Below are 20,059 nucleotides of genomic sequence, written 5' to 3'. Positions count from 1 at the left end.
CGGAGGAGGCCCAATTCATCACTGGACGCGCCCGTAATGTAGGGGCCTGCCACTGAAGGTGTTATCAAACGGCCGGCTCATTTAAATAGGCGACGACGCTCCTTCAGGCATGTTCACCTTCAACGTCATAGCAAAAACAGCTTATTACACGTTAAATTATTGCTTTGATTTGCAATCTGCATGCATGACGAATCAATTTTGATCGGTTGCTGTCATCTTGTCAGCTATTTTGGAGTTCACCATTAGTGGTGAATAAAAATTGTTTTCTTTTTCTTTTTCGAGAATGTGGTCCAGTGTCTAGCACGATCAGCATACCACGCCTACGAATCAGTGTCTGATTCTTTTTTAGCCGGGTAACCAGCCACGCCGCCCGACTCGCAGCCAGTGCCGCGCCCATGGCCAAGTGTCGATTCCCAACTTATAAGGCTAATGCACCATCTGTAATGAGTTATGTTGTGATGTGGCCTTCCTATATGGCACGCCAATTCTGAAAACCGGACCATTGCACTATGGTTGGAAACGGCCTCACGGATGGCCATGGGCAATTTCGGAATATTTGTATATTTGGGGTGTCATTCTGTTGGAAATTGATGAAATGTTTTGAATTGGGCAGAAAAAATATTTAGTTGCGCATTCAGTCTTCATTATCGTACGTGGAATCGGGAGTTTCTGATAGTGGCTTTTTTGGTGCGCCGTCAAAGGTTTAAACAACCGCGCTGATGATAGCGTGTGGCGTACCTCAATGACGTTGTAAGACGGGATTTCCATACATCAAAATAATCCTTGTTATGTTGGCTATCGAGTGGAGTGACTCTTTTTCCCATGCGTGTTCAAAATCAGGAACGGCATTCCATTCTGTTTGCAGTGTCACCACAGCAACATTTGCAAAATTACGTTTATGTTTCATTGGACATACAAAAAGTTCTCCATCGACCTCCATTGAGCTTTTTGGCAGAATAAATCTCTGTTCAATTCTGCGTAAGGGGAACCTAAAATCAAACTGCGCACTTGTGCGCAAAATCGTCCGTGAAGCTTCATCTCCCGAGGCGTACCTACCCGTCGCTTCGTTAGCACCAGGTCGGCTCGTCAGTCGTGCAATCGCTTATCCTAATAAATGATGGTAAGAAGCAGGGTTGCGGAGTCGTGGTGGCGCCAAATCCGACTCCGACTACGACTCCGACTCCTGACTCGTTGCCATGACTCCGGGCGACTCTGTCTCCGACTCCGGACCCCTGCCAGTGTTTCGGAGTCGTGATGGAGCTGTTCCGATTCGGACCGACTCCGACTTCCACCGCGGGCTCCTGACCGACCCCGACTCCGACCCCGACTCCGACTCCGACTCCTGGCTCGTTGCCACGACTCTGGGTGACTCTGACTCCGACTCTGACTCCGACTCCGACTCTGACTCCGACTCTGACTTCGACTCCGCACCCCTCGTAAGAAGTAACTGCTCGCCGCTGCACCTGGAGTATGGATATCGTGCAGACGTGTATGGATATCCTGGAGTATGGATATGGATATCCACTGACAGAACAGACATACAGACGTGCCGTAAACGCCATTACACTGCCAATACCATGGCAAATCAAATGGCTATCTATGTTTTTTTATCATCGTTCTACATTTTCCAAAATCTTGAACTGAATGTTGGCAAGTTCTCGTGACTACTTCACGACCATGATGCATGCATTTCTGAAATTGATCTTTTTTTTCAGCCAACCACGTACTCGTATGATAAAATGAATGTCACCATCGTGTTCTACGCCCAAAAGTACCCATAAAACATGTGTCATGGGCTGCGAATAGGTACCAGTTTTAATTTTCGGGGTTATGTGCTTACCTGATTGACCTGACTTTGAACCTGGCCTATGTTTGACTGACCCCTACATGGATCTGACACTCTTTTAGCACTTATATGAAGGGTTGTGACAGTTGTGACAGAGTCAGAGTTTATGACGAGAGGCACCGATTGCGAGGTTCTAAAATCCATGCTACTGAAAGCCCGATTTCAAGTGTTTGACCTGACCTTGACCCGACCTGTGACCTCGAAATTCAACTTTTAAGTATTCATGTGAATCGTCTCGTCGCGTTCTTCTTTCGTTTGCCGCCACGTGCGTTTCGCTGCGCCTATTTGTTCGCGAGTTATCGGCTGGGGGCGTTAAACGCCCCCCTCCCCTCCCCGGCAAACGGCGGGTGGGGAAATACCCCAGCAACTGCCGGGTTAATCTGACGCATTTTTTGCCATTTGATCGTCATTTTATTTCTTACTTTTTTGCCTAATCTAAAAAAAAAATCATTCATACTTTTTCTCCGAATTTTTGAACCTTTATGACCAATAGTAAGACACTGTGCGTCACTACGTTGATATTTCTCGTCCTAAAGCATAACAGCAATATCCATTCAGTAAAAACAGTATTAAAAACATGTTCAAAATGCCTCGCGATATCGATAACATTACGAAAGACATAGGCGACTTATAACATACTTGCAATGATGACGTCACACACGCGTGACGTGACGTGACCTCGTCATTTCTGAGTTACTGTATGATGCACGAAAGACACTGGTATAACTATGCAAAGTTTCATCGCAGTCTGTCTACGCATTAACAAGTTATGGGCAAAACATTTTTTCGCGTTGACCCCCGGCCATCCGTGAGGCCGTTTCCAACCATAGTGCATTGGGCGTGTTGGCAGCCTTGTCCGAGGAGTGCAATGCTGTCGAATTGTACTTTGCCCGCGCTGTGGCGCTCGGCATGACTGCCTGCCAGTCACGCCGCGCCATTCAGGCTAAAATATCAACAGTATCAGTCTCGACTCAGAAGTATCAGTTGAGTCGCAGCCGACCAACTCAGAAATATCTTGGAACTTGATGAGCGCAGAGGTTCCTGATCTAGACAGGACGACACCGAACTCTGCTAATTATCGAGCTCTGCTCGACAGGCGACAGGAGACGCCACATGCGGCGTGGGGCACGCGACATCCTACCACGCGCTGAACACTTCACAACAGGTGCAGTCATCCAGCGTGAAACGCTCCACCAGCAACGCCCAGCGAACGGCAAGACGTCAGGAAGAGTAGCTAGAGCAGAAAGCTGTCCCTGCAATGATCCCAGCTGAATGTATGTGCCCTGATCGACCTGGCAGGCGCGGAGGTCGCTCGGCGGATATCGTGCGTGACTTTGTCTCTGTGGCGACAGGGGTGTTTTCGTATCGTCTGCCTGTCCCGGTGAGGGGCTGCCTAACTCGTTCCGATCAGCGCTGGTCGTGCCGCTCCGCCGCTGACTATCAGGGGAGCTATCGGTGCAGTTGGATGGGCACACGAATCGGGACGAACCGATCCGAACCGACCCCGATCGGCAGGGACGGCAGACAGCCTCAGGCGTAGAAGAGACAGCGGAGGGATAGGGATACCAAACATTGGACAGGCAGGGCATGAAGAGCGGATGGGGCACCAAGCGTGAACAAGGTCACGTTAGGGAAGGAATCCCAATCGTAGGACAAGCGGCAAAGAGAAGAACTTGTAAGAGTTTTGTCCTCTTCTCCATCGTACAGGCGTTTTGATTTTGATGTTTATTTAAATAAATGCTTTTCTTAAAAAAAAAAACAGACGATAAGCACGCTCATGCAGAATTTGGAGCTTGGAAACCATTGAAATGTGAATAGCGATCGACTCATCCCGACCCGACGTCCTGCACTACCTACCTCACCACCCAGGCGGCGAGCGCAAGGCCCTTTATACCGGCGAGAGAGCCACCTGCGTAAGCCATCCGTGGGATCACTCAGCGGCGTGCGTTCATCTCTGTCGGCCGATGCGACGGGCGCACACAAAAACCGGCCTGCGAGATACTGTTTATGACCGCGGGCGTCGACAGTAGCCGGAGGGCACACCAGACACCCACCCCGACCCCAACGGGAGCTCCCACCGCCCGGTCCCGAGCCGTGCGCGCCTGACACGGGCGACGAGAGAGGCGCCCACTCATGACCGACACAGTGTATGCACACGGGTATACTGAGCTCGGTAAATGTGCGCGCCGAGTTTAGAAGGCCGGTAAACGTCGGCTAGAAGAGAGGAGTATGGCGGCGAAACCTCATGTTGAATCACTCGCAAACGTGTTGTCAGGCCGCGCCAGATTTAATCGTTTACTAAATGTTCATCGGTTTTGAGAGGACTTCTCGTACATTTTTATACGGAAGTTGCAGATATAGAGCACCAAAACTCAAGAAGAACGACTCGGTAACAAAGCTTGATTTATCAGACTTATTTGCCCGCAGGTGGCACCACTAGCCCATGACCGGGCGAGAAACGTTCCTGATTATTGCTCGTCCATCATAAGGTCGTAAATCAGGCGACATAAGATGCATCCCTAGAGCAAGGTCGCATCATAATTTATTGTTTAGAGAAACAGCGAGCAGCACAAGGCATATGCGAGAAAAATATCAGCTGGCTGACAGTGGCCGGCCAGTCTGAACCGGCCCCTAACCAATGCTGGCTTGAACGAATGCCTGTGTGAGCTGTGACAGACATCGGACAGGATGAGCCCCTATGACAGACAACGGACTGGGCAATGGGCATTGACCCTTTGACGGAGGCCTGACTGGACGGGCCACGGCGGACTCGGGACTGGACTGGACGGGCCTCTATGATGGACGCAGGACTGGACTGGACTGGACAGACCCTCGGACGGAGGCCACTAAACGCCGCCGGACAACTTGCAAAACACATCATTACCATCACGTTATGCAAATGGAATGGTTTTCTAATGGGCCCCCGCCGACCTGTCGGTGCGGGTGTCGGTGCTCGGCAATCAATTAGAGTTTTATTAGTCGGCGCGAGCGTCGGCCGGCGAGCGCCGGAGCTGGTAAACAAACACGACCACCCGCTGTGGGAACGGCGGCCAGGAAACTGACACCTGTCCGGAGCCGCAGCCGGAGCCAGAGCGTGGGTCCGGACTGCCCGGTCCCGGAACTACCCGCGCCGCCCCCCGCGCCGGGCAGTGTGCCGGCCACGCACTACCCGCAAAGGAGCGCAGCGTCGGCGGCCACCTGGGTATAGGTTACGTGTCATGGCCATTGTCCATGGATGATCGCGGTAAGATTTCTGAGATTTAGGGTAAAACTGCTGCTTAGATTTTTCAGACACCCAAAAGGCAAAAGGAGTGAGCTAATCCAGTCACAATCAGCGCGATAATGTCAATTACGTTGTCAATTAAGTGGCTTATCCTTTGGTGTTGAGTTCATGAAAAGTACCCGGTCGCCATCACAGCGCGGACAATCAACGCCGACAATTTAGAGGTGAACTTTTCATTAACTGCTAAAAAAAGTCGTATGAATGAATGACATAAAATAAGGTTAAAGATATAGTAATGACTTGTTCAGCTGTCATTTAAACGCTTTCTATTGGATACTAGGGTATTTATTTGATGTTTAAAGTCATCCGAGCAATGTGCATTGTGAATGCTTATCTACATAGAATGCATACCTTCCTGTCAAATGTTCTCTAAATTATTTCGATTGCTTCATTTAACGGATATCTTACTTTCAAATATCGCGCCTATATCATATCGTCCATTGAAGGGATGACGTGCTCAAACTGTCAGTGAGCATATCATCGAGGATGCACGGTGAGACGATACGATCTTAACAGCCATCGATGAACCCTTCCGTCATAACCAAAGCCATGTATAGTAAGGCAATAAAAGTGATCAGCATCCCCAGCTGGATATGCAGAGTATTGAGACGTGCAGAGGAGCTGCGACCGTCGGCCCTGAGAGATCTCTCTCCCCTGACAGTTCCAAGTGGGCAAAAAGAACCGACCGACACCGCTGTGGTGTCGCGGGTCAGACACCCCCGACCCACTACGGTCGGTGACAGGAGAGATAAACGGTCCGACACGGCGCGCTTGTAGCCACGTCATGTCCCGTCACTGCTGATGGCACGTCACACGACGTCATGACAACACGTCACGGCCCGGTGTCGAGGGCTGACAGGGTGGCTAGAAAGGGTTGCGACGTCTTGAGAGGCAGACTTGTGTTTTTGTATTATATTTTCTTCTTTTTCCTCAGGGAAGTATTGTGACTGCTTGCTGTTAAAGCTTGAAATCATATGACGGTTTGGGTTTGAAGTTAGCGATTTCCTCATTATACTTTTAAAAAATACTTGTGTTTTACTTTTGACTGATAGCTGTGAGTTATTCTAACAGATGGCAGGCAGACGTGACAGATGACAAATGTATGCGACATATGACTGATTGGCTGTGACATGACAGAAACCTGTGACATATGACGGATGGGTATGAATAGATGACATAATAGTTTGACAGATGTGACACGATAAATGACGGATTGATGTAAGGTGGATGATCGGGGTCGGGGTCTCTCTAAGATGACCGTGCAGGTTTTAAAAGGGGTCATGGAGATGACAGTTTGAAAAAGTATTTCCTTAATGTAAAGTGTCATGTGATTAACCTGAACCTGCACGGGGACTACGCGAGAGAAACCATTCAGAGTTTACCGTAACGTGATTGTTTTATGTAACTCCCAATTACCGGTACAAAAAGCAATGCAGCGCTAAGCGCGGGGAACCGGTCCCACGTCCGATCGCGCAGGGACGTTTTCATGGAGCAACGAATAGCACGGGGGAGAAACGAGAGGCTTCCCGTTCTCTTCACCCCAGGGCATAATGTCTGGCACCTACACTACCCTTACACGGCGAAATTATTTAAAATGAGCCATGGAATAATTTATTGGCCAGTAAATTGCATTTACGCTTCCAGTTGTCATTTATGCATTGCCGCATCCTACCTTTAATTGAATCTTATCTGGACACGCGGATTAACCGTACAAATTTATTGGCGAGTCTAAATCTGTTAAATTAGCCGGCAGCCATAAAAGCAAAATTGTGAAGGCCGGAGCGCAGAATGTCCCATGTTTTTCAACTTCGATTATTTTATTCGTTTTATTCTTATGTGAATAAATAATTTGTGATAATAATTGCTTTCCTTGGACAAAGCCAAAGGCTTTATTCTTCGGAATAAATGATATCTAAATACGGAAACATGATCATTTAATTCAATTTATAACCAAACCAGATGGGTAAACACAGTGGATACATTTCGAGATCGGTGTCCCCGGGTTTTTCCCTTCCATCTCCTTCTCCCCTCCTTTCTACCTCTCCCTCCCCTCTTCCCCCTCGGTCTACTCACCTCTCTGCAGGGTGTATCTGAACACGTTGTGCTCCCTCTCCGTGGACGTGGTGCAGTTCCACCGTTCGTTGCGGAACTGCCACTGGCACTCTTGAATTCCCTTTCTGGCGCCATTCGACACGGAAGGGATGGCGTTCGGGTGAGTTTGGCACACCTACCGACACACAAATAACCTCATATGCATACGGACGGGAGGACGGGGGAGCCAGTCAGCCGGCGGCGACTGCTGACAATGCCGCCCGGGGGTCAGGTTTGTTCCACACCACCGAGCCGGCGCGACAGAGGGGTCCCCGACACGTCGCCACCCGTGCCAAACAGTGCCCGGATATATATCTTCACGCAACTGATCAGGGGTGTATGGGGAGGGATCATGTCATCGATGGGATGCGTCAGACAGTGAGGAATATTCCAAAATACCTAATGACGAAATTTCAAGTTACCTTCACGTGTAATTTGTGTCTTGCTTTCTACAAAACGACAAAAAAAAGACTTGAGCGACAATAAATCAAGAAGGGCTCGCAACTGAAATGTCATCAATAAAAACAAAGTTTTAACCCGCGCCCTGGTGGGGTCTGTTTATAACGCGACCTGGTGGGGGGGGGGGGCTATTTTTTGCCCCCCTCGTATCTCCGAAACTACTGGACGGATCCGAAAAATTCAAACGGCGTTCGAAAGGCCTGTCAAATTTGTCGGGGGAAACCAAATTTTATTGACCTCGGGGTCACCGATGACGTCACAGGTCAGGTCAAAGATGAAATGTTTCACCGTTCACGGGTCTTCTAGGAAATGCGCTATAACACCGAGGAAAACGCATTTTGTCGGGAATCAGCGATAGGGCGTCACTTGCCTAGTAGATATGTTGCTGTTAGAGGTCACTGGTCATACCAGGTCAGGTCACAGGTCAGGTCACCAAAGGTCACCAAGGGTCACCACATGAACCCAACTTTACTAAGGTTATGCGATGCATGTTTTATGGCCAGTTTTTCATTTCCAACTCAATGGTGTTGGTTATAAGACCATCAGGTACGGTTTAGGTCACTTTCTGGTGGAGGTCAGGTCAAGGTCAGGTCAAAAAAGGTCAAATTTCAAAGTTGATATTTTTGCATAAAATGGGTATTGATTCGATGCAGCTCGTCACGGGGAGTCTAATGGTGGTCTTTGTTTTGCGCTACGAGGTCTAGAATTGCTGAAAATTGAGTTTGAAAATTTGACGTCATCAATTTTGAACAGTTTTTTCGCTATAACTTGGCCAAAAAAAGAGGTATCGATCTCAAATTTGGTATGTAGATAGAAGGCGGTAAGGACTATCACATATATTCCGGTTTTTTCGAAATGCAAAAAACTTTTTGGATTTTTTGGCTATTATATTCAAAAAATATATTTTTTGATTTTGGGGGGTCAAAATCCAAAAATTGCAAAAATCCGAGATAGCAGTTTTGTAGCCCTGTCCATTCTACAGCTTTTATGTCTGTATCATTTTTCTGTATTTGCAAAGCTATAGGCCTGACAGCTCTTCCCGCGAAACCCTTTTTTGGGTCGAAAACGGCAGAACATGACGTCACTCTGACGTCATTTCCGGCCAACCTATCATAGCCTTTGGAAAAATTTTTGGTCACAATGTGTAAAATTGATGTCCGGGAGGGTACTGAAAGTTTGGTGACGATCGGCGCAGTGGTTCTGGAGATATATCGAAAAGTCTGGAGGGGGGGGGGGCAAAAAATAGCCCCCCCCCCACCAGGTCGCGGGTTAAGTCTCATGGCCCTAGTTCAACAACAATTCCGGTGCAGAAACACATCCTCATTGGTTATCCATATGAACTGACCTCTATTTGTCGTGCCACCAGGCCGGGCAGGGCGGCACAGTGTGTGTACGGTGTGAACTGACCTCTATTTGTCGTGCCACCAGGCCGGGCAGGGCGGCACAGATGGAGCGCGCGTGGTCCTCCGGTGTGGCCGAATAGGGCTGGTCAGAGGACATCTGAGGCCCTCGATGGACGGATCCCAGCATACCCAGATACCTGCGGCACACGAAGGAAATGTCTCTGTTAGTGGCGGCACTCTAAAAACGGGGGAGTCTCAGTCGGTGGAACAATCACAGGACAGCCGTGTTCGTCAGCAGCACATTTACAGGACGAAAGCGTCTCGAGTACTGGCACATTTGCAGGAAGCCTCGCTGGTTGCATTTACGAACGGCAATGCTTCTCAGAGGTACATTTATGGGACGAGAGTCTCACTCTGCGGCGCATTTGTGTTGCAGGACGGTGCAGCGTCTCGGTCGGCGACACATTTACAGGCGGAACTGTATCAAAACCGCAAGGCGGTAGCAAAAACTGCAGCAACGGAGGCTGGCATATATCTCTCTCTCCCCTATCTCCCTTTCCCTCCCTCCCTGGCTTCTCTCCTCCATCCTCCCTCCCTTTCCTTCTCTCGTCCTCTCGCCTGTTCCTCTCGCTCCATCTGAGTGGTCTTAGTGCCGTCTCTCCCTCGCCAGCACTACTTGTCCCCGGACATGGCAGACATCTGATCCCGACTGGTGCCGGTCCCTCGGCGCGCACAAACCTCCTATCGCACACACACCACCTACACCAGATTTCAATTACAGATACCGGGGCCCATTTCCAGCGTTATTATGGGTTTACGATCCCAATTTGGAATGCAGATGACTGGCGATCGACGGCCGAGCCCCGGCGCTGTCCCGCGTGCCCGGCTGATCCCGATTCTCTTCACAATGGCTAATTGGGCGAATATCCTCGGCGACGACGCCGCGGGCCTTCACAGACGGAGAAAACCGACCACTTTTGAGACGGAGATCGAAACGACAGCGGTTCCTTCCCTACACAGGCGCAGCGCACAGCATGTTACTAGCGACAGTCAATGAAAGACGATGGGTTGAGTGGATAGACAAGACAAGAATGGAAGATCATCACCGCCGATATGTATTTGGATGTAAAAGAATGTCGCGATGTTTTTCAACAATGTCAGCCCGTATTAGACGGCAGCTCCAGCTGCACGAAGGAGTGGTTATTGGTGTCGGTGATGTGTACTCCCTCTTCGAGACAGCTCACGGGGACTCAAGACAATCCGTCACTGTCCGCATTCAGCCAACCGGTGTTGGCGTCTTTAAAAACAACAGCTCACGATCTACGATCGTCATTGCGTCATGTTGCACCGAGAATCCCGGCAAATCCTGACGTGTGTGCGCGATGCAGCACGATTGAGCGGTCGGCCAAAAGATGCTGCAGAAATCGGCGGTAGTTACATTTGGACACGGCAACAGCCGCGGCTGTCGGGTCGTCTTGCTTGCTCCGGCCGGAGCCAATGACCTCCACGAGGGAGTCGGGTAAGATGATTTAGCAAAACGTACTGTTCCTCTAGGTAGATGTTGTTCGATGAGATGGAAAAGCATCATTTTGTGGAGCGAAAAAGCTGTGCCACATCACCCAAGACGTTCATGTCCAAAGTTTGTTTAACTTTCCTATTTCAATAATATTACATCGGTCTGATATGCTACGCATTGGTTTAGCGCTTTGCAAGCCATATTTATTAATCGGATAAAAAATCAATTGTCAGGAAAACATCACATTCAAATGGTTAAGAGCAAGTGCCCATTTCGCAATGAATGCGAGCGACGCTACTGGAAGAGGACCCAAACCACCTGAGACAGATATATGTGGGCGCAATATCACATACCTGTCTCTTGAGACAAGTATGAATGCGCTTAAGTACGTTCGTATGTTTCGTTCAGAGGAGCAATGATCACGGCACGTTTCAAGGTCAGAAACGTGACCAAAGGATATGCACGACCATACTGGATTTGTTCGCTGTTACTGCACACCATCAATAGTGCACGAAAGTAGTCGCCGGTGGTCATCGTGGGTCACCAAAGCGAAGGTCAACACAGGTCAATGGCGGTCATTTACATAACGCAGTGGCGGACATTTACATTCAGCTAACCGGAAGAGGTTGACTGTGTCTGGAGGCCACTTAGGTCAACGCTGGCGACTTGGAATGAGGAACGACACCGGAAGACCTAAATGATCGACAAGACGGGGACATGTAAATTCCAGATAACAGCTGTCTGGCCGTTGTCTGTCAGACATTTCCTTCCGTGTTGTCTGAGCCAACTGGTTCTCTCCTTCTTATCAGCGACCCAAAGACGAGCGTCATGGCCTTCCATTCCAGCCCCCACTCCAGCCTCTCGCTGAGATCTCCAGGCACCCCGGGGGCCAGGACACGTCCTCCGCGGCAGGGCGGCCCATTGGACAGTCCATCGGACCGGTCAAACGGCCTCGATGGACCATTACCCGGTGCTCGACCGGCGGTCGCTAAGAGGCCCACATCTGCAGCCGCTCGATCTGGTGCACGATTGCCGATATTGGGTGATAAACACCTACAACAGCAGCTGCGGGTCGATCGGGGCCTGGGGCGCGCTCCCTGCACGGGGACACGGTGCAGTCTGCGCTGCGCCACCGGATAAGATGCCACGGCGGCGGGCGATATGAATAAATTGCACTCCGCGGGAAGTAAGATATGCCGCCGATACGTCAGCCGGGACTGTGCTGGCCTTTCAGCGTGCGTCAGCGTGTCAGGAGAAAGCCGTTGTTCTGGAAAGATGGATAATAAATGGTAGTCGAGCCGTTGCCATCGGTCAAGGTGCAGCGTCCGGCTAAGTCCATGCGTCTCTGCCAGTCTGAAAGGACTGCCACTGTCGCTCCTCTGAGTGGACAGCCAGCTCCTGTCGCCCATTTGAAACAGAAGTTCCTGTCAGTCTGGACGATGTGCCCCGTCCTTTGGATAGTTTCCGTCCCCTCTAAATTCCTATCGTCTAAACCTCTCTAAGCGGAACGATACCCCGTCATCCCCTTGAAGGGACGGATCATAGTGCGTCTAGAGAGACAACCCCTTCCACTGCCAGCTCCTATGTTCTCTCGATCGCTGCCACCTGGCAGCCCATGCCGTATGTCAGTCCCTGCCGTCTGGCAGTCCCTGCCGCCTGTCAGAATGGAATCGTGACCGACATCTCAGGCCGGTCATACACCCCCGGACCGCCACGATAGGTGGTCCATTCCAGTCATACTCTCAAGGAAACCGACTGGAGGCACCCGGCTGATTTCGTGCACGATTGGACTCGGGGGAGGAGTCGGAACAGGCGGTTACAACTCTGCTAGGAATATCTAGATTTGCAGCACGTGTTCTGCAGGAAGCTCGGACTCACGTATTGGATGTAGTTCAGCAAAAGATCTTACCGTGCCAACTGGCAAGCACCGAAAGCGATATCAACCATCGCCGATACTTTGAAGGAGAGCTGCGCGGTGAGCCTGCCTTCGCAGCCACGATGGCCGGCCGGCAGGAGTGTGCCCAAAACGTCGAAAAGCACTGCTATGAGCTATAGAAAGTCAAAGTGCCGATGTCGCCGCCTTTTATGTGTAACAAATATCGTTTATGCTCATTGACATGAAGGGTTGAAATTGGGACTTATTTGTAAAAGCTATGCATTTAGCTTAACCCTCGCCCATGTAGTTGGGGGGGGGGGTTGGTGCAACCCCCCCCCCCCTGAGGCTTTTCGGAAATAGTGCAAAAACGGCTGCGCGCAGCGCCGCCAAATTTTGGGTACCTAATGGGGCAAACCTTGCGCATCCTTTGATAAAAAAAATTTGACCGGGTCATGTCAGGTCACGGAGTTATGACGTCACAAAGGGAACAGCCTCCGGCCGGATTTTCACAAACTGAGTGCCAACGCCCGAGGTTTCCTGCCGGTGGTACGGACATCGGTTGATGGATCGTGATGAAACTTCCGTTCCGTTCCGTTCCGTTTATTGATTATGATTTGGGATCACACATTGAACAATTCATAATTTATGGCACTGTCAAACGGGATTGGTCGGAAAGGATTCACATGTTAGTTTTGTTAGAATACGGACAGTTAGTGTTAAAGGTTATATTGGGGAGTTTGACAGTGCCTAACCAGACGGTAACACAAAGACGAGATCAAAAAGACGAGTCAGCGGTCATTCCAGAGAGCGGCGACCCAGCACCGCCGCCGAGCGCAGCGGCCATCCGGCACCCGGCGCCAAGCACCAGCCGGGCCTTGGTCGATGGGGATGGTGCCCGGAGAGCGGCGACTCAGTATCGCCGTCCAGCACACAGTCATCGGGCGTTCGACGCCGTCATCCCGCCGGTCCAAGGTCGGCAGTAGCGCCACAGAGGTGGCGCCCGCTCCACCAGTGGCGCTCGTCCCACCAGTGGCGCCACCCCATGGCAGCATGAAGATGTAGCCCGTTGTCAAGTCAGGAGAGGGGGCACCGCTGCCGGTCACCGCAGCGGTCGCAAGGTGCCGGTCATCACACATCCAACGGGCCGCGGCCGAGAATGAAGTCTAGTCGGCTGCCCCGTAGTCATGTCCAACAAGCTCACTGGGACTTCGACAGTTCGAGAGCGGCGAATCAGTATCGCCGCTCAGCGCAGCATTCATCAGGCGCTCGACGCCGTTAGCCAGCCGGTCGGCTGTACCGCCTCAGAGATGGCGCCTGCTCCACCAGTGGCGCTCGTCCCACCAGTGGCGCCACCCCATGGCAGCACGAAGATGTAGTCCGTTGTCAAGTCAGGAGAGGGGGCACCGCTGCCGGTCACCGCAGCGGTCGCAAGGTGCCGGTCGTCGCACATCCAACGGGCCGCGTCCCGAGAATGAAGCCATCGGGCTGCAACCGTGGGTAGCCGCCCTGTGCGCCACAAGGACGGCATCTCCTCAGGGAGCGGAAGCAACAGCCGCCATCCGTCGCAGGCCGCAGCAGCCCCCAGCAGCATGGCACCGGGCTTCGACCGGACCCTGTCCAGCCGTGTAGCTCAGCTGTAGGGGCAGATGGTCGGAGAGGAACGTTAGGCCGGGGTCAATCACATTATCGTTCAGGGGTCGGGAACGTAGGCAGGTACAAACTGGTACGATGCTGGGGTATTTAAAGAATTGGAAAGAAAACTTGAGTAGCGTAGTGTTGAATGGCCATTGTAAATCTGTATATGAATTCATGTATGAATAAATATGTATACCTATATCGATGAACTAACAATACATACATGCTAAACGGAGTGCAATGCTAATCCCGTTTATGATTAACACTAGACATAATGTGTTTGGCTAAGTGCAGCGGGATATAGGTTGTTTAACTTCCTGAGGTCCCGCTGCACGCCAATAAGTCAAGGAAGCAACGGATGTGGTGGTGGTGGATCAGAACTATCAGGGAAAAAAGTAAATATGGAAAAAAAGGGTAAATAGAAAGAAGACAAGAGCAAGTAATACAGCTGAGTTATTGGAAAATCTAATAGTCATCAATGAAGATATGCATAAGACATTTCTTAAAAAGGGATTTACTGGAGGGGATATCACGAAGGTTAGGTATACGCGAGGCAATTACTTGGTTCCAGATTACTGGTGCTCTACAAAATGGTGAAAATAAACGATAATTGCGTAACCGATAATTAGGCACCCCATCCCCGTTGTCCGTAGAGACCAGCTCATTGAAGTGCCTGGGATTACGAACTGGACGAGAATGATTACTTATGTACAAGGAGAACCTAACCGAAATAGCATCAGGTAACCGGTCAAAGAGGAAGTCATGTAAAACAAGAAGCAGCTGTTTGTTTAAGACATCACAAAGCTTAAGAAGTTTAAGTTCACGGAAGAGTGGAGAGGTATGGGACAGGCGACTCACACCAGCTATGAGCCTGATCGCTCGCTTTTGCGCAGTGATGATAGGAATTAGGTTACATTCATAATTCGAGCCCCATACAATCAGGCAATAACTAAGGTAGGGAAGGACAAGGGAGTTATACAAGAGGATCATGAGTCTCTTATTAAGGAGATATTTGGCTCGGCCCATTATGCCAATATTTCTACTAATGACGCAAGATACTTTACTAATGTGAGACTTGAATTTAAGATTTTCATCTACTAGGATACCCAAATACTTTACTGTAGAGGCTCGCATTAAGTTAACACCTTTAGCAGGTATGGAAAGGCCTTCCATCTCATTACTACTAGGGGAGTAAAGCTGGTAAACTGTTTTGGAGGTCGAAAGAGACAACCGATTTGCGTGGAGCCATATAAGTACTCTTGGAAACGACCGTGAAACTGCACGTTGGAGCTCAGCACGCGATTTTGCAGAGTAGAGGATGGCTGTATCGTCGGCGAACAAAAGAAATTTGGCTTCATCACATACTTTAGGAAGGTCGTTTATATAGAGAAGGAATAAGATTGGCCCCAAGATTGAACCCTGGGGCACACCACACGTAACGTCAATAGTACGCGAAATAGTATCATTAAATTTTAGACATTGCTTTCTACCAGTAAGATAAGATGAAAAAAGAGACAGGGCATTACCCGTAATGCCATATTTTGACAGCTTTTTAAGAAGAATATTTGTATTTACTGTATCAAAGGCACGAGCCAAATCAAGGTAGATACCCACAGTGGAGTGGCCAGCAACAAGTTTGGCAGTAATAATGTCGTGCAAAAGGCAAATGGGCATATACGTTGAGTGATTGGCTCTAAATCCAAATTGTTGCCCAAAAAGTATGTTATGTTCAGTGATAAAACTAAGGAGTTGAAAATGTATCACTGATTCAAGAACTTTAGAAATGGCAGGTAACACTGAGATAGGCCTATAATTCGAAAATAACGATTGCGAGCCTGATTTATATATTGGAGTAATCAGAGCAGTTTTCAGCACAGCTGGAAATTTGCTCTTAGTGATGCAGGTGTTAACTAAATGAGTTACGTGTGGAAGAATCACTGGAATCAGATGTTTTAAAAGTTTACTGTTGATGCCATCCAAGCCAGCACCAGAATCCTTTAGCCCTTCAACAATGTTTAAAACAACTGCTTGGTTAACTGGCTGAAAAGCTAATTCATTCGGAACTGCAACATCATTCAGGTATGTTAGAGGATCAACCGTGCAGGGGCCAAGAGCTGCATCCAAAGTTGGGGCTACTTGAGCGTAATAGTCGTTAAACATGCATGCCAGCCTATCAGGCGCTGTGACTGTACCGCTTTCAGTCTCGAATCTGCTGGGCAGATCCCTTTGTGTTTTTCGTTTATTAATAGCCTCTAGCAAATCAGCCCAGAGCCTCTTGGGATTGCCAGCATTCTTTTCAAATTGTGAACGGTAGTAATTTTGTTTGGCATGTCTCAAAGTAAGTCTCAGAGCATTACGGTACTTCTTGTACTTATTCAGTTTATCATTGGAGCGATCCTTTAGAAATGCCTTCAGAAGAGTGCTCCTCGTGTTCATAGAGCGTAGGAGCCCTGGTGTTACCCAGGGTTGTACGGGGATGCTTTTCCTGGAGGTTTTGATTGAGGAGAGTTCTGAGACTTTGGTCTGTATTACAGATATTAGCTTACTAGCACAGTCGTCTGGATCGTCCAGTTCCAAAAAGCCCTCCAGACTGTTGAGAACATTTACTTTGAGTTCATCAATTCGATTATAGTTAAATTTAGGTCTGGATGCAGCTCCTTTGACAGTTGGGCTTTGTTTGACCAGGTCGGTAGTGCAGCAAACAGCTTGATGGTCAGCGATCCCCGCACAGATAGCCCCACTAAATGTGATGGCATCTAGAACATTTGTGAAAATATTATCAATGAGAGTTGCTGGGAAGGGTGGAGTGGTTGATATTCTCGTAGGAACAGTGATAGTAGGATAAAAGCCATGAGAGCTCATACAATCTAAAAATTGCTTAGAATCATGATTATCATTGCATTTGAATAGATTCACATTAAAGTCTCCACCCCAAAAGCATGGCTTCTTCAGTTGAACTACTTTATCAAGGGTATCTTCAAGAAATGGCATCAAAAGGGAAAGTGGGTATGACGGTGACCTATATAGAGTACACACAACAAATGGGACTCCATGTGGAAAAGTAATAAGAATGCTAATACATTGAAACTCAGTTTGGCATACAGACATCTCATCGATCACTGCACAGTATGGAAAGATTTCACTCTTGATATACATGGCACAGCCCTTGCCAGTGACATTATCAGTGGGTATGGAGTGGATCATTTCATACCCATCAATCCTGTAACAGTCAGTGATGTCAGATTTGAGCCAAGTTTCAGAGATCAACAGTATATCGACTTTAATATTTTGCTTGGAAACAAAAGCAACTATAAAATCAAAGTTTTGGTGGAGTGAGCGAGCATTAATGTGAACCATTGATAAGTCCGTTTTGTCTAGCACATGGGACATGGATGAGGGCAGGATTGTTTTGCATTTAGAGGAAACAGATTGTAAATGGGGTATACTTATAGGAATATTGTGTAGGATAGGAGAGTCATCAGGAACAAGTTTGGGAAACCCATCCTCAAGGATTACATGGTAAGTTCCATTGTAGGAAATGGTAGAAGACTAGAGAGTACTATTCGTAGAGAAGATTACAGATGCCAATCAGTAAACACAAATGATTGAAGAAAAAAACAAACAATTACCTAAATCTGGAACTGAAATAATAATATATAATAAATAAATAAACTGAGGGGTTTCAGCAACCACAATCAGAGACAGGATACACTACTTAAGAAAACAAGTTCAGGTACTCGGGGTACATGCAGTGGGGTTGGTGAACCCGAAGCAAAGGAAATCAATCAGTTTCGTGACCAGCTAGCCTCAATCAGGACTACTGATCTGGTGGGACAGGACCAATGGGCAGCCCAACCTCAGAATCTGTGGCAGCAGCTGCAGACGCTGGCTGCGATGGCATACCAGGGGTGGCACGTGGCTCTGACGGTTGGGAGTCAGTGGGTGCAGAAGCTACAGGTGCATTGCCAGCACCATCACCCACACCAGCCGACCATGGTGCTCTCCGGGATCCCCCAGCAGGAGCCTGTCCCTCTGCCAAGGGTCCAGGAGGTCGGCGAGTGCTAGCACCCTCCACAGGAGCCGGGGCAGCCCTTGGTCTGCGGGGTTTGACCAGAGTCCAGTGGTTACTCTTTGAGCTTGAAGCTTTCTGGATGGGGTTGGAGCCTGAATTCACTGACCGAAATTGGTCACAGACAGCTACAGCAGTTGGGGTTAGGCGTTCACCCCCACACAAAGCCTTAATCTGGTCCTTATTCAGGCCAAAAGGGATCTCGACTGGTCTGACACTCTTGTCATCAGATGTCCGAACAAGGATTTTCCCTCCCTGGGTGTAGTAGGAGAGGACATGGGGATCACCTTCCTCTTTCAGGGCCTTGATCATGTCGATCACTGAGAGACGTTCAGCAGTGAGTGACTCGAAGACCAACAGGCCTCTTGCCTTTGGCTTGGTTCTTGCTCGGTATACCTTTTCGCTATGGTCAAGGCTAGTGAATCTAACAAGGATGACCTTAGGATTTTTGAGCCTATGACATGCACAGATGTCTCGAGGATGGATGTCAGTGATACCAAGGTGGTGGTTCAGAAGTCTGAGCACAGTTCCCCTGACATCCTCACCCCGACCAGAGGCAGGCGGGATCACAGCTGGTCCAGTAAGGAGCAGGGTCTGCTTGCGGCTATACATCTGCTGACTTTCGAGTCGAAGCATAATGGAAGCCTGATCAAACTTCAACTCCTGTTGGTCCTCCGAGAGTTTACAGAGGTTGTCCTCAACTGACTCCACTCGAGTGCATGCCTCACTGTGTCTGGCATCACATTTTTCAAGGACAGCCTCAAGGGATGTTTCAAGTTTAGCGACTCTTTCTAGCAACATATTAACCTTAGCGGAAAGATCTGCATTCTCAGCACTCAGACGCTTAATCAGTTCTCCTTGGGTGGGAGCCATAGTTCGAGTGAGTTCAGGAACCTCAGGAGGGTAATCAAATAATAAACACCTTAGATCCTAAACAGTACAAGCTCAATATTGATATGAACTAAGTGACTCACTCAGCAACACCATCATAAATTATAAATCAAAATCGACACCACGCATGACCCCCGAGCGGAGAACTTGAACTATGAGGTCTGACGATGCATGGTCAATTGGCAGAAAATGTCAGAACTAAATTTTTTTAAGTATCTATTACAAACAACCTAAACTCACCAGTAACTATACTGTAGCTAGCACAGAGAAGGGCGTGGCCTCACACGCAGGTAGCGAGCCACTATTTTGGAGCGTCAAGGTTTGCCTTATCGAACGTTGAAGAAGGGTAGATGGCAGCACCAGCTGTAGCCAAACAGCCAATCAGATCACGGGAGAATCTTTTTACGTCACTGTGGGTAGTCAGCTGATCGGTAGCCAGCCGAAAACCAAGTTTGGTAGCGCGCCAATATTGAACCCTTCAACAAGAAAATAGAAATAAATTCAATTCAACGCTGATTTGTTGAGTGACAACGTTTTAACTAGACAATTCAAACATTCAGACACTCAAAAAATGGCCATTCAACCGCTACTTACCACTGGGAAAGGAAAGATAGGACCAAGTTCAAGGGAGCTCGAAACAGGATCCGACCACCACACCGCCACGTCAGCTTCCAACCATGTTGGAAGCTGACGTGGCCATGTTGTTCCCATGCATGTTGGGGCAAGTATTGGCTATCATATGGTATAAGAAACTTGACCGGGTCAGGTCAGGTCACGGAGCTATGAATGACGTCAAAAGAGGAACAGCGTCCGGTACTATTTTTGAAAAGCGCCCGAACCACTATTTTGCTAATTCTTGTCACCTCAATGGGAATATGCAGCAATATTAGCTTCTATAGGGAGCAAATGGACCTCCAAAATCCAAAAATACAATCAGATTTCAAAAATTTAAATTTTGATTTTTCGAATTTCTGCCGCCGACTGTGACCTTGCCGACTTCCGGCGCTCCCAACGCGCCATTTTTAGAGCTAGGGAAACGAAATACATACC

General features: G+C 48.8%; 1 protein-coding gene and 1 long non-coding RNA gene across 2 annotated transcripts in view; both read right to left on the bottom strand.

The window, feature by feature from the left end:
* The window catches only part of LOC122375188 (protein Wnt-16-like), an 82,804-nt gene that overhangs the window by 13,315 nt on the left and 49,430 nt on the right, over positions 1 to 20,059 (bottom strand). Inside the window, exons 2-3 of the mRNA XM_043354439.1 lie at positions 9,087 to 9,219; positions 7,203 to 7,356 (exon numbers count right to left, since the gene is read on the bottom strand). Of these exons, the coding sequence (XP_043210374.1) occupies positions 7,203 to 7,356; positions 9,087 to 9,219 (287 nt within the window). The remainder of the gene's footprint in view (positions 1 to 7,202; positions 7,357 to 9,086; positions 9,220 to 20,059) is intronic.
* LOC122375189 lies at positions 12,999 to 19,322 on the bottom strand. The gene is made up of 2 exons (XR_006255357.1): positions 19,250 to 19,322; positions 12,999 to 14,048 (listed from the first exon to the last, which is right to left on the bottom strand). It is a non-coding gene; the product is annotated as an uncharacterized LOC122375189 (long non-coding RNA).

The sequence above is a fragment of the Amphibalanus amphitrite genome, unplaced genomic scaffold (assembly GCF_019059575.1).
Source record: "Amphibalanus amphitrite isolate SeventyFive unplaced genomic scaffold, NRLGWU_Aamphi_draft 001792F_arrow, whole genome shotgun sequence".
In the NCBI taxonomy this organism is placed as follows: domain Eukaryota; kingdom Metazoa; phylum Arthropoda; class Thecostraca; order Balanomorpha; family Balanidae; genus Amphibalanus; species Amphibalanus amphitrite.
The sequence above is the reverse complement of the archived record's forward strand: the minus strand, read 5'-3'. Positions and strand labels throughout refer to the sequence as shown.